Source organism: Mirounga leonina, unplaced genomic scaffold (assembly GCF_011800145.1).
Source record: "Mirounga leonina isolate KUSES-001 unplaced genomic scaffold, KU_Mleo_1.0 Mir_114, whole genome shotgun sequence".
Lineage (NCBI taxonomy): Eukaryota > Metazoa > Chordata > Mammalia > Carnivora > Phocidae > Mirounga > Mirounga leonina.
In genome coordinates, this window is record NW_023270265.1 from 44,642,816 (window position 1) to 44,655,653 (window position 12,838).

The 12,838-nt window shown below is 54.0% G+C and overlaps 1 protein-coding gene across 8 annotated transcripts in view; it reads left to right on the forward strand.

Annotated features, from left to right (window-relative positions):
- TACC2 (transforming acidic coiled-coil containing protein 2) overlaps nt 1-12,838 on the forward strand; it is a 200,851-nt gene that overhangs the window by 122,956 nt on the left and 65,057 nt on the right. Inside the window, exon 1 of one of the 8 annotated variants that reach the window (XM_035030534.1) lies at nt 3,471-3,582. The exons of the other annotated variants lie outside the window; for them this stretch is intronic. Coding sequence (XP_034886425.1) covers nt 3,515-3,582 — 68 coding nt within the window. The 5' untranslated portion in view covers nt 3,471-3,514. Of the gene's footprint in view, nt 1-3,470; nt 3,583-12,838 lie in introns of those variants that run through there. 8 annotated transcript variants of the gene reach the window in all.

Consider the following 12,838-nt stretch of genomic DNA (forward strand, 5'->3'; position numbering starts at 1 on the left):
AAGTGGCTGGAGCACTAACTGCTTGCATTTTAGTAATTCCGGATGGAATCTGTGCTTTCTCACCGTACAAACCCATGATTTAACCTTTGTGGAATGATCCGGGGTGGGACGGGGTGAGGCAAGGAGGAGGGGGAGGCAGTGGACAGGCAGGAGTGGCGGGGGAGGGGGTGGTGTCTGTGTCATGAGCAGGTCTTGGGTTATGGATGACCATAACCCAGGGCTGGGTCCACAGAGCATCGACGTGGGGTCCAATGGCCCCAGACTGCTGTTTTGAGTAGTTTGTCTCTCTTTTAGCTTTTTCTTAGCTGTTCTTCTTGGGTTCTGTCAATGTATCTTAAGCAGCTTGTCTTGGTTGGCTTGGGCTGCTCTGGCAAAAACAGCATGGTCTGGGTGGCGCAGACAGAAACACATACCGCTCACACTTCTGGAGGCTGCAAGGGTGATGGCGTGACGGGGTCCTCAGCCAGAGTCGTGTTCCTGGTTTGCAGAAGGCAGCCTTCTTGCTGTGTCCTCAGCTGGCAAAGAGGGAGAAGGAGGGAGAGAGAGAGGAGGAGAGAGGAGAGCGAGCGCAGGAACTCGGGGCACACCCGAAGCCCACCGCAAGCCCTTGTCCTTCCGGAATACCCTCCCTCCTCCCACCCCCTTTTTTCATTTTACGTTTTCTGTCGGCTGAATTACTAGATGACCAAATTTGTTTCAGTTATGTGTAAACTGAGCATCAAGAGGTCGTCAATGAGGGCGTGAGAAGCTCTTCTGTGAAGTCACGACGCAAACGCGTCATGTCTGGATTTGTGTGGCATCACCTGTCCCCACACTGCACTTGTCTCTCCCCTGGTTCTTGGGGTGTATCTGGCATCACTGAGTTGGTGGCAGCCTGTGAAGTGTCAGTGCGTCATGACATTAGAGTAGTGGGGACTCGAAATAAAAGCACCTCATTTTACTGCTTCCTTATTTCCTTTATGGCTCTTAGGGGGAAATGCTTCTCATGAAGAAGGAAAGAAAATTAGCACTGCTCAGCACCAGTTAGAGTCCCGCTCCTGGGACCTTATGTATACATATATATTATTTGATTTAATTTCCCAATACCCTGCAAAGTAGATGCTTTCTCTCTTTTGCCAGCCGGGGAAGCAGAGGCTCAGGGTGGTTAAGTGGTTGGCTCCAGGCCACCCCACAAATGAGGGAGAAGTCCGGATTTGAATTTCAGTCTCATTTCAAAGCCCTCTCCTGTTTTTGCAGCAAACCCCTACCTGCGGAGGGTGAGGACACTTGGGCTGTTCTGTGCTTTCATGTGTCAGGAACAAAAAAGCAGATGGGTTCTGATTGTGGTTCTTCACTGGTGTAGTGCTAAGTTTGGCTCAAGGCCACACTCTCCGTGCCCAGGGAGGGGGTCGCTTTCCTCAAAAAAACTAAGTCTAGGTTAGGGCTTATGGAATTTTCAGCTCCACATGATAAGGTTGCTGGGACTCCCAACTGTCCCCAGGGCCCAAGAGATCTGCTGTCTAACGGGAAACCAAGCCTCAGGGCACTGGAGGCGAACACAGGACACATGGCAGGATCCTCGCCCCCAGATGACATCCTTCCCTGACAGTGAGTGACGGCTGCCCAGGAGGTGCTCCCCAGAGCAAGCCTCCTCAGGCCACCCTGACAGTGACCCTCCTTGCAAGATGGACACAGTCATTAGCCATCTTCATGGAAATGCAAAAGTAAACCTTCTCAGTGTTTCCTGGAAATTTCATGTTGTTGCATCCTGGGAAACAGTTTTGATTTTCTGGCTTTTGGTTTGACACTAATCTTAAACAGGCACAGAGGAAAGGCAGGCCACCATGAAGTCTAGAACCATCCTGACATTATGAGCCACAACCTCAAGAGGTCCTGCCCAAACATCCTTGCCACAGTTTCAGAAAACGTTCAGGGCATTGGAGGAAATTTTAAAATGCTTTGAGCAGTTCTGTTTTCATTTTATTTTTCTTTTGGCCACAGGTTAGATGCATTTTAAGCTCACTGTGCCGTGGGGTGAAGACATGTGGGGCAAGTGTAGAAGGATTTTCAGCTTACTCTCAGGGGCTCACTTTAATTCAGTTGCCGGCCTGTGTTTGGAGCTCAGAATGCAGTTACACCGAAAGTAGAGCTGTGGGGCAGATGGTCAGGCCTCCAGGTGTGCCCCGAACCTCTGAACCTGTGAGACATGAAACCCTGCTCTAGTCGCTTTTGGTGAGAAGGCAGGACCCCCAGCCTTGAACCTTTCTAAGGTAGCTGGAGTCAGGTGGGGGACCTGGCTAAGTGGACATTGTTGTCCTAGCCAGGGCATGGGGGTGGGTGCTGGGGGCACCCTGATAGGGTGTGTTTAGAATCACAGAGATGGGCCATTCAGTTGCAGGTCACAGCAAGCTGCCTTTTCCTTGGACAGCTGGTGGCTTTAGGGGCCTGGCACGAGCACATCAGCTTGCTTGGCCTCTGGTTAGGATGAGCACTTGCTCAGGGCTTCTCCGTGGAGAATTATTCTGGTGGCCAAAGGTAGAGTTGCCCACCCCTTAGCAGGCCCTGTGCTTCTTTCTCTCCACCTTGCCCCCCCTTCCCCATTGTTGTGAGCAAATTGGAGGCTGGGCCTGGGCTCGCTGTGAGCCGGGAGCCAGGCCCTGGAATCTCCCTGGTGCACAAGCCTCATCCGTCTGCTCCAGGCCTGCCCTCCCCACCTCTCCCCCCAAAGGAGGCAGAAGCAGGCAGTGGGAAACCGTACACATACACATCTCGTCCATTTCCCACTGCAGCCTGTTTACCTGCACACACACACACACACCCTCAGGTGTGGGAAAGTCCATTCCCTTCCTCCTGGAGGGATGAGCCAATCGGGGTGAGATTACCCCCACTTCTCTTGGTGGTCAGTCCTGCCGAGACCACCACGCCCCTCCCTCCTTGCCCCCCCGCCCAGCCCGCCGTGCATTTGCATTTCAAAGCCACACCATGTGGGCGGTCGGGGCGAGGCTGGGGGAAGCTGGGGGAGGCTGGGGGAGGCGGCGCGGGTGCCGCCGAGGGAGGGTCTTCGTCCTCCCTCCCCCGGCCCTGTTTCCGGAGCCTGCGATGGAGCTTTGTGAGGATGCAGGCGTCGGGGCTGCTCGGCGGTGATGACATCACCGTGTCACACACAGAAGCCGGGCTGCCGGGGGGGTTTAGGAGCAGCTCGGCTTGGACCACACCGGCGCTCACGCTCACTCTTGCGCGCCCCGGGCAGAGCCGCGCGCGCCGGCCGCACTCGCTCACGCGCACTGTTAGGCGCGCGCCGGCCGCACTCGCGCGCGCGCGCACACACTTCCGCGGCGCTCGCTCCCCGGGCTCCGGCTCGGGCCCTCGGGCGCAGCTCCCCGCCGCCGCCGCCGCCACGGATGCCAGCAGCTGCTCCCATCTGCAGTGCAGCAGCCCCGGCCGCTGGCCGGTCCGCCCCGGCTCCCCGCTGGAGGAATCGCACCCGGACGCTGGCCCCGCTCGCGGCTAGTCTGCTCGCCAGGGCGCAGCGAGGATGGGAGGGTCGCAGTCCCTGCAGCCAGTCCCAGCCAGCGACCCGAACCTGGAGGCTTCCGAGGCAATGTAAGTGCTCCGTCGGGCCAGCCCGGAGCCCTCCCCCCTCCTCCCCGGGAGGAGGTGAGGCGGCCTGGGCTTTGTTAGTGTCGCCTCTCCTGATGCCGCGGCAGCCCGGAGCCCTGGCCGGCCCAGCATTCTCGGCAGCCTTGCGCGGCTTTGCCTTGTGGCTGCTCCTTCTAGCATGAGGTGCTCCCTCTGGAATGAGTATCTGGCAGCCCCAGGATGCGCCCCCCCCCCCCCGCCCGCCCCGAAGGGAGGGAGGCAGAAATGACCCTCTGGCATTCGATTTCAGTTGTTCAGCAGCCCAGTGCATGTTCCGGGGCTCCTGCCATGAGCATCTTAACTCTGCACCCCCAGCACAGTGGTATTTCCTGCAACAGAACAGCCGGGCATCAACAAGGGCCTCTTGGGAAGAACCCTTGAGTGTGGCAGCTTGGGGCCCATGGAGACAGACCAGTTTAGGGGCAGTCAGTCCCGTGGCCGGGCAGATGGCGTGGATCATGGCTGGTAGACGTTCAGTCCTCTTAGCCTAAGCATCCACACTCACTCCCGTGAACACTGTCGAGGACAGGGCTGCTTGCTATTATCAGTGAAGCCAGCTGAAGTCTTGTCATTGGTCCACCGTTCGAAGCAGGGCTTGACTGTGCATTGATTCAGGAATCCGATCTTTTCTCTAAACCACAGAGCTGATTTGCCCAGAAGTGGCCTTTATCCTGGATGTGTGTTAGTTAGAATTGCCATTTCTGTATGGTTTCTTCTGTTTCCTTCCCAGGCGTGCCTGGATGATGGGGCTTACTGAGCAGATCTGGCTACTGGGGGCACCTTTCAGCAGCTCAGGCTCGTGTCCAGAGTGGGCCTTCCCATCCCAGCTTACCTACTCTGCTTTCCCAAAGAGAAGAATGTGTTTCAGAAAAGAGTATTTTGGGGGGATTTGGGGGTGGGGCAGTAGGTAAAGTGGTCAGGTCATGAGAGCCATTGATGTGTAGATTAAGAGATGAGCAGGGCTTGGTCTGTGTGTTGTAGTAGGGACCTGGTGCCATGTGGGGCTTCCTCACTGGTCCCCACGCCTGGGCTTCAATGAGGAGCTGTCTCAGTGGGGTGATGTAATGCTAGGCTGAGCCTCATGGTTTTCTCTTTAGCAGCGAACCATAGTTAGGAGCAGGTGTGCACTGATCATTTGTCTTCATCCTTGTAGCTTGGGAAAGCGTCCTCTTACAACAGGAGGCACATCAAGCTGGAGACTTTTTTTTTTTTTTAATGCTGTGAGCCTTGGACTACACCTACCGTGTTTTTGTTCCATGTGTAGTATTGTTAGATGCGTGGAAATATGTATCCCCATGAAAGGCTCCAGCCTGGGCAGAAGAGAACAATTCCAGCCTATTTTTTAGAAGTCTCTAAACTGGAAATCAATGAATAAGTGGGAGTCACCAGCTAGCTGGTATCAGGATTCACGCCTGTCAAAGAGCGTTCAAGACTTGGGAAAGACAATGTGACCGCATGTTTGGGAAAATATGCTCCTCAGCCATTGGAAATTCAGCTCACCAGCTGCCAACATCCCTGCCCTCTTTCCCTGTCGAGTTAACAAATGACCAGTATGCTGTTGGCCGAGGGCTGAGTTTGGGGGAGGTTCTGTTTAAGGCAGAAGCTGCCTTTTGGTAAGGCCCCCAAGGTTCTGCCCTGTGGGGATAGTGGTGTTGCAATAAAACTCCAGGCTGATTGGCCACATTGTGCTGCTGGAAGCTGCTCATCAATATTGCATGGTTGAGTTCGTCCCTGTGCACCAGCCTGAGGTGTCTCTCCCCGGAACTGCTACTTGGGCAGTGTCTCTAAAGAGCGATCTTTAGGATAGTCCGTTTACTCCTTCACAGATCCCACTCTCCATCCCCCTCACCTCTTTGTCTTTGGAAATGAAGGGAAAGGGAATGTTTGGGGCTGCTGCCATTCCTAGCAACTATTCTTCTCTAAAACCCCATCTCTGCTGTCTCAATAACTAGGGCTTGTTTTACTAGTACAGAGTTGCTCATTTCCAGTCCAGAGGTTTTAAAACATGTGTTAAGAGAGCACCCCTTTTCTGTACAAGCACAAGCCTTTCGTGATCATGTGTATTCCCATGCACCTAAAAACACATGTGTGTGAGTAAAACACGACACGGTGCAGCACGTGGTCCGTGGAGGACATAGAAGCTTCTGCTGTTGTCAGGGTTGCAGGGATGGAGATGGACTCGGGGTGCACACCTGCGGATACACCACCCATGACACCTGGAAACTAGGGTGACCATTTCTCCTTTTTCTCTGCAGAAAGTGGGCCTGAGTTGGGCCCATCCGGGAGAGTGAAACCCAAAGACAGGGGGAGGCAAGATGATTCGGAAGTGCCCGCAGGAATTTTATTTTAGTCCCAGGATTTCTTTCCTTCTGATTTCAGGTTTGGGGTGCCTTTGGGCAGCTTTTGTAGCCCTGGCTGGTAGCTTCACTCTGTACTAAGTGCAGTCCGGTAAGTGGGTGGGGGTGGGGTAGGTGGCTGGGTCTCCTGCTTGGCCAGTAGAAGCCTGGAGGAGCAGGAAGGCCTGTGGTTCCGGGGGTGGGGCAGGGGGATGGAGGCTCAAGCATTGACCCTGCCCTCGCTCCTCCCAGGATGGTCCCCAGACTGCTGCATCGCTTCCCCTAGGGGCTTGTTACAGATGCAAAACCTCAGCCCCCCCACCAGGCTGGCTGAATCTGAATCTCCATTTTAACCAGAGATTTGTAAAGATGCCCCGTGAGCTGTAGAGAAGAAAGTTGGAGAAGCCCTGAGCTAGCTAAGTCTCTCCGTCCTGGTTCCTGAGAAACTCTGGCCACTTCTCGGGCTGCTGCTTTCCTCTCTGGGAAAGAAGTTCTGGTAGCAGCTGTAGCCCCTGTTTCCAAACAGAACAGGGGTAGCTGGGAGAGAAGAAACCCTCTGCAGAAAACGCTCCCTTCCCGGCGTGGGCAGCTGGGAAGAGCAGGGAAAGGACAGGAAGTGCTCAAGTGAGCGTGGTCCTGGCTTATTGACCAGACTTGCTCCTGCCTGTGCCTCTCTGTCTCCTTCCGCAGCAGCCCCTTGTGGCTTAGCTTCTGCTAAGCCCAGCAGCAGGACATACTCTACCCTTTGTTTAGTTGGAGGCCCCCCTTTCCCCGGGGCTCCCGATCAGCTCGGGGAACCCATGCCCCCCATGCTCCTGTAGATCAGAGTAAAAGGGCCAGGCTAGGTGGAGAAATGTGAGGAAGCCAGGAGCAGCTGGCCTCGGGGGATGGGGGGAGGTTAAACATGGTGGTGGGTATGCACTGAAGGTTTTACGCTCCGACTAAGAGAAGGATGTGGCATTTGCCAGGACGGGAGAACTGGATTGGGAGCACTCTGGGGGAAAGTTGATGAGTTTGGGCTGGAGTTTGACAAGCAGGTGGGATGAGAACAGCAGTTGAGAGAGTGGCCAAGGCGAGCGAGAACTCGTGGGCACCACCTCACTGGGGAGCAGACCTCTGCACCCATCTGGGTCACAGATGAGAAAGCAGAGACTTGGTCCCTTCCTTTTCCTGTGGCTCCTGATCCTCTCTTTCTGGGATGGGGGCTGTTGAGAGGGCCCGGGGACTCTGGCTCAGCCCCACCTGCCTCAGAGGGTTTCTCAGACGTTAGGGGCCTTGTCTGCGAAGACTCAGAAAACAAGAGCACCGGACCGTGGCAAAAGTGGGGACACTGTGTGCCTGGAAATTGCTGGCATTTCAGTAGCTCAGAAGGGGCCAGAGAGGGCTGCTGGAGCTCCTGATAATCTTTCTTTAGGCCTCACTGGATCGCTTTCAAAGCCCTTTATCTTGAGGTGACCCTTGGCTAAGTCATTTTGTTTAAATGACAGCATCCCTAATGTGGGCTGCAGATGGCTGTTCAGCTCCAGGAAGCACATTTCACTTTGGATATTAGCCCTGGACAAAATTAGTAGAGTTTTGTTCCCCCTAACATTGAATAAGCTGCAGAGTTATCCATACAGTGGGAGTTGCAGGAGTCCCGAAGGAACCTGCTGGGTACTTAGTTCAGGTTGCTGTGACAGAAATACCACAGATGGGGGCGCTTCAACAGTGGACACTGATTTCTCACAGCTCTGGAGGCTCTAACTCCGAGGTCAGGGTGCTGATGGATTTGGCGTCTGGTGAGGACCCTCTTCCGGGTTTACAGATGGTTATGCTCTCCATGCTTCCCTGGCCACAGCAAAAGGAGCAGAGATTTGGTCCTTTTGTGGTGGAGGGGGAGAGGGGAGGAGGGTGGTGGAGGGGGAGAGGGGAGGAGGATGGTGGAGGAGGGAGAGGGAGTGTAGGGGGCAGTGGGGTGGGGAGAAAGAGAGAAAGAGAGATCTGTCTTCTTTTCTTCTTTTAAGGGTGCTGATACCATGCACAAGGACTCCACCATCACAATCTAATTAACTTCCCACAGGCGCCACGTCCAGATACCATCACACTGGGGATTAGAGTTTCAACATATGGATTATCTTTGGGGGAGGACACAAACATTGAATCCATAGCAGGTGCTTTTGCTCGGCTGTCATTCCTAGATCTCTCCAGCATGGCCCCTGTGGCCCTTTACTACTTTCTCTGTGGGGCTTACCTGTAGGCTTTCTCTAAGGTGAGCCGAAGGCCAAGAACATTCTAAGGCCCTCCAGGTAGCTGCCAGTTGTCCGGGGAGTCATGCTGTCCCTTTCTGCTGGGGCACTGGGATGGGGCACCCACTGATGGTAGGGTGAGCAGCCAGGACGGGTGAGCGTTACATCTGGGTTGGTGGAGTCTGGGCCACTCTCCCCTCATTGACCCTCGGCCCCCATCCCCATGCTTCTTTCCACTCTCTATGGCCTCTTTCTGTGGCTATATCTTTGGTTGCCTAGGAACCACTTTAGCCTAAAATATGATTGGCTGTTCTTGCCAGATGGATTGCCTGAGCCGGGGCTGAGTTCCTGGGTAAACAAAGGGTGTTGAATAATTCCATCCTTTCCCCTTAAGATTAGTGATGGGGACTTAGGCATTGTAAACAGTGGCTCCGTGAAAACCAATTGTTCATGGACTAATGCTTGCGTTTCCGATTGGACGGGAGTCTTGGGCGGGCGGGGTGGGGGTGCTGGTTGGCCACGACGAGCTGACTTAGAATTGCTCACACACCCATCCTGCGTTGGAAGCAGTCTCTCAGATGACCCTGCTTCTGTTTATAGTTACAGATTGACTTTAGCAGTTGTTTCTGGAGAGCAGGTGTGTGCTGTTTGCATCGCCAAACACAGAAACAGCTGGATGCCACAGTGTCAAAGCCAAGAGGGAGAAGTTCTGCAGCCCTCCGCTGAGCAGACTAGATTTAGCAGAAACTTTCGTGTGCTGGGTGTTTCCCATTATAGAAATATTATATCCGCTAATCTTCTGAGACAGGTGCTTCCACCCCCTGTCTCAGGTGAGGAAACCAAGGTCTCTGGATAGCTTAAATCAGGGGCTCAGCAAACATTTTCTATAAAGGGCTGAAGAGTAAGTATTTTAGACTTTGCAGGCCATATGGTCTTTGTTGCAAGAACTCAGCTCTGCTGTTCAAGTGTGAAAGCAGTCATAGACAATTAGTAAACCAGCATTCTAGTCAACCTTTATTTACAGAAGCAGGCAGTGGGTTGTAGTTTGCTGACCCCCACCCCCAGTCATACAGCTGGTTGGTGTAGTGCTGGGATGCGTGTCCCCTACCCTCATGACCATATCCTCAAGTCTTTGGCCTGGGTCACTGTTCTTTGTATCTCTCTGCCCTCCCCAAGATGTCTCTTGGACTTAAGTACTATTACGTATCAAGAACGCCCTGGTTGATACCCTTCCCTCTCCTCTGAGCACCGCACTTACCCAGCTGCTCACTTCGTATCTCCTCTCGGGTTTCTGTCGGAGAGCTCGGGCTTCATGTGTCCAAAACTGAACTGATAACCTTCCTTCTCTCCAACACAAATAACCTATATACACATCAACCCGGTCCCAGCCCACCTCCCTATCTCAGCATGCGGCACCCCAGCCAGCTAGCTGTTCTACCCAGAAACCTGGTCGTGAAGTCTGCTCTTCTCTTCCCTCTCCTTCCTTCTTCCTTAAATGGACTGGATCATGGCCCTTCCCTGTGTCTGCTTCCTATTGCTTTCCATCTGAAGTCCTAGCTTCCCTGTGGGGGCTGGCCTCCCACCTCCCCTTGCCAACTGTTCTCCACCCACACTGATCACCTGTCAGCTCTTCGAACGTGCAACGCTCAACTACCTCAGGGCCTTTGCACACGCTGTAGGTTGTCCAGAAGGCATTCAGCGCTGTGCTGGCCAGGCTGGCTCCTTCTCTAACTTCAATCCTCGAGAGCTTTTCCTGCCATTCCTCTCCAGTGCTGTCCAGTAGAACCTTCTGGGATGATGGAAAACTTCTATAATCTGCACTGCTCAGTATGATAACCACCCAGCCACATGTGGCTATTGAGCACTCGAAATACGGGCACAGCCTCCATGAAACTGGATTTTAAATTTTAATTAAAATCACCACGTCTGGCAAGAGGCAGTTGCGTTGGACAGCATGGCTCTGTAGCCTTCTCTTATGTGAGTTCTTCGTAAGACTTTGCCCATGTGTGGTTATTTGCTTTGTCTCTTTTCACTGTCCTGAGAGCGATCTGTTTGTTAGGCTTGTCCCCAGTATCTCTCAAAGCGCTGAGCACATAGTACGTACTGAGTAAGGGTCTTGTTGAGCAAATACGTGCATGAAGAGATGAATGAGTCTTACCGGCGCAATCAGTCATGGGCACATCTGCCCTGCACTGAGCCGCGCAGAGGGGCCCCGCAGCTGGGGACTGGGAGGGACAGCGAGCGCTTGGCTGGACCTCGGGCGTTAAGGTTCTGTGGGCCCCACGTGAGGACTGGACTCACGGCCGCAGGGACAGCCAGTTCGGTGCTCTGCCTGCCTGTCGCCGCCATGTGGTGGCACAAGAACCTGCCGGTGCCCCTGGTTGAAGGAAGTGTGACCCTGCCGCAGTGCTCATGTCCAGAGCATCCCAAGAAAGTGCACTGCAGGCTGCAGCTGATGGCAGGTCATTCGGTGCCAGCTGGAGCCTCTCTCCTTCCCACGTACACCACTGCCCTGCTGTCTCCCCTTCTCCCCTCCTTCCTTGGCTCTCCTGTGTGGTTTGCTCTTAGTGCGCTCTGCCCCGCGGCTCTCTGGCCATCTCTCGGCTGGTGTCTCTTGCCTGCCTTCATCTCTTCCTACCTGAGGAAGCTGCTCTGCTTGGGTGGACGGGGCGGCTGCTGCCTGAGCTCCAGAGGCTTATGAGGAGGCTGGGGGGTGGCGGGGGCAGCAGTGGATTCCTTTCGTTCCTGCGGTCTTAGCCCTTGCAAAGGAGAGCAGCTCCTGGGGCCAGGAGGTGGGTCTTCTGCACGGGGCCGCCCGTGGCTGCACGAAAGTACCTGCTGGGCTGGTGGGCTTCCCAGAGCACGTTTTGTACCTGCCAGCCCTCCTGATTGCGAAGGGTTGTTTCTGGGTTGGCCCCTTCTACGGTTTCCTCTGCTTTGTCCTTAAATGGAGGCAGTAGCAGTCTCTGGCTCTGGGCAGGGGTGGGGGCTCCGTTTGCTCCGTGTCCTTGCGCGGCTGACAACTCAGGCCAACTGTTGGGCCCAGTTTGCTCTCAGCATCCGGGCTTCACTTACTCCAAGGTGTTTTTGGAGAACCAGAGTCAGAGAATTTTAGAGCCGAAACGTCCAGGATCTTAGAAGACATGGGGAGCCTATTCTTGACAGAGTGTTGTTTCACATCTCACAAGCACATCATTTGTGAAACACCACTCAGGGCTTTCCTGCTGGTCTTCATTCAGACAGAGTCCAGTAGTCATTTCTGTCTCTTCCCGTTAACTTCCGATTTGCTAAAAAAAAAATATTTTGAGATGGACTGTATCATTTGATAAGCATGGATCGGAGTATCCTCCCAGGGCAGTGAAGTAGCTTAGATTGCACATTCTCTCTTCCCAGAGGAAGGCAGTGGATAGTTTATTTGGGGATAAAAATGATGGCCCGTGGGCCCGTGACCGTGGCCTACCCTTGAGCCTTAGCTTGTGTCTTTGCTCTATAGTGTCTTTTTTTCCTGATTCCTTCCATCTCTTCAGGGATGTTCTAAAGATCAGTTTCCAAAGAAGGGGGCTGTTTACCATGTTCATCCCGAGTGGGAATTTGCTAAAGATATGCCATTTGTCGAGCGTAAAGCTTGGCATCTGTTCAAGCTCGGGCTGCTCTTTGTCTGGGCTGGGGGAGAAAACCCAGGGGAGCAGAATGTCACAGTGAGAGTTGCCCACCTGTGTGTGGCTGGCTCACTGCGGGAGGAGCCGTGTTTCCCGTGGCTCTCCCGGGTAAGCACCGTCTCTAATGGGGATCAGATCTGGGTCTCTGGAACTTCAGGAACAGTCTGGATCAAAGGGGCCCAGCTTCTGAGAGGTTCCTCTTTGCCACTCATCAGTGCCCTGGTGGAAGTTGCTAATTGCTATTTGTTCTACTTAGGGGGGGCCTGCCTGGAGGGGTCTGTATTTTCCAGGAAGAAGGCTAGAGAAGGCTGGCTTTACTTTAGGGAAAACATCTGTACGCATGTAGGTCACGCATGGAATTTCCTGGCCCAGCCTTGATCGGAAGAGGATCCTGGGACTGTGTTGGTTTCCTTTAATGCTCAGGGGGAGAGAGAATGGCCCGAAGGCACACTCTGGAGGGCAGGGCTGCCGGGAAGAGAAGGTCCTCACAGCATCAGCCCCCAAGGGACTCTGCTCTTGGGGAAGCAGGCAGAGGGGATGGAGAGCAGAGTGTGTGTGAGGCAGTGGGCCGGGAGTGCAAGGCCAGTCCACCCCTGTGGCAGGAAAGCCCAAGTCTAGTGGGCATTGAGTCTTCGAGTACCGTGACTGGCAAAGTTTGTAAGTGCTAAATGGGAAGTTTTGTGACCAGGAGCCTAGGGTCTAAGGGGGTGACCCTGGGCACAGGTGCCCCTAGAATGTTCCTTCCTTAGAAGGGCTTTGCCTGTGGACTTAGCCAGGCACCTTTGGTCGAAGGCGCAGAAACAAACCATTCAGAGTAACTCAGAAGACAAGAGGGTATGTGTCTCCTGTGACCGACAGGTAGGATTCTTCCAGGGATAGTTACCAGGATGGCTTTGAAAAAAAGGACCCCTCTCCCCCTCCACACACACACACACACACACAAACCAAACCAAAACAAAACAAAACAAAAAACAAACCTGGAAAAAAACTCAGAACCTAA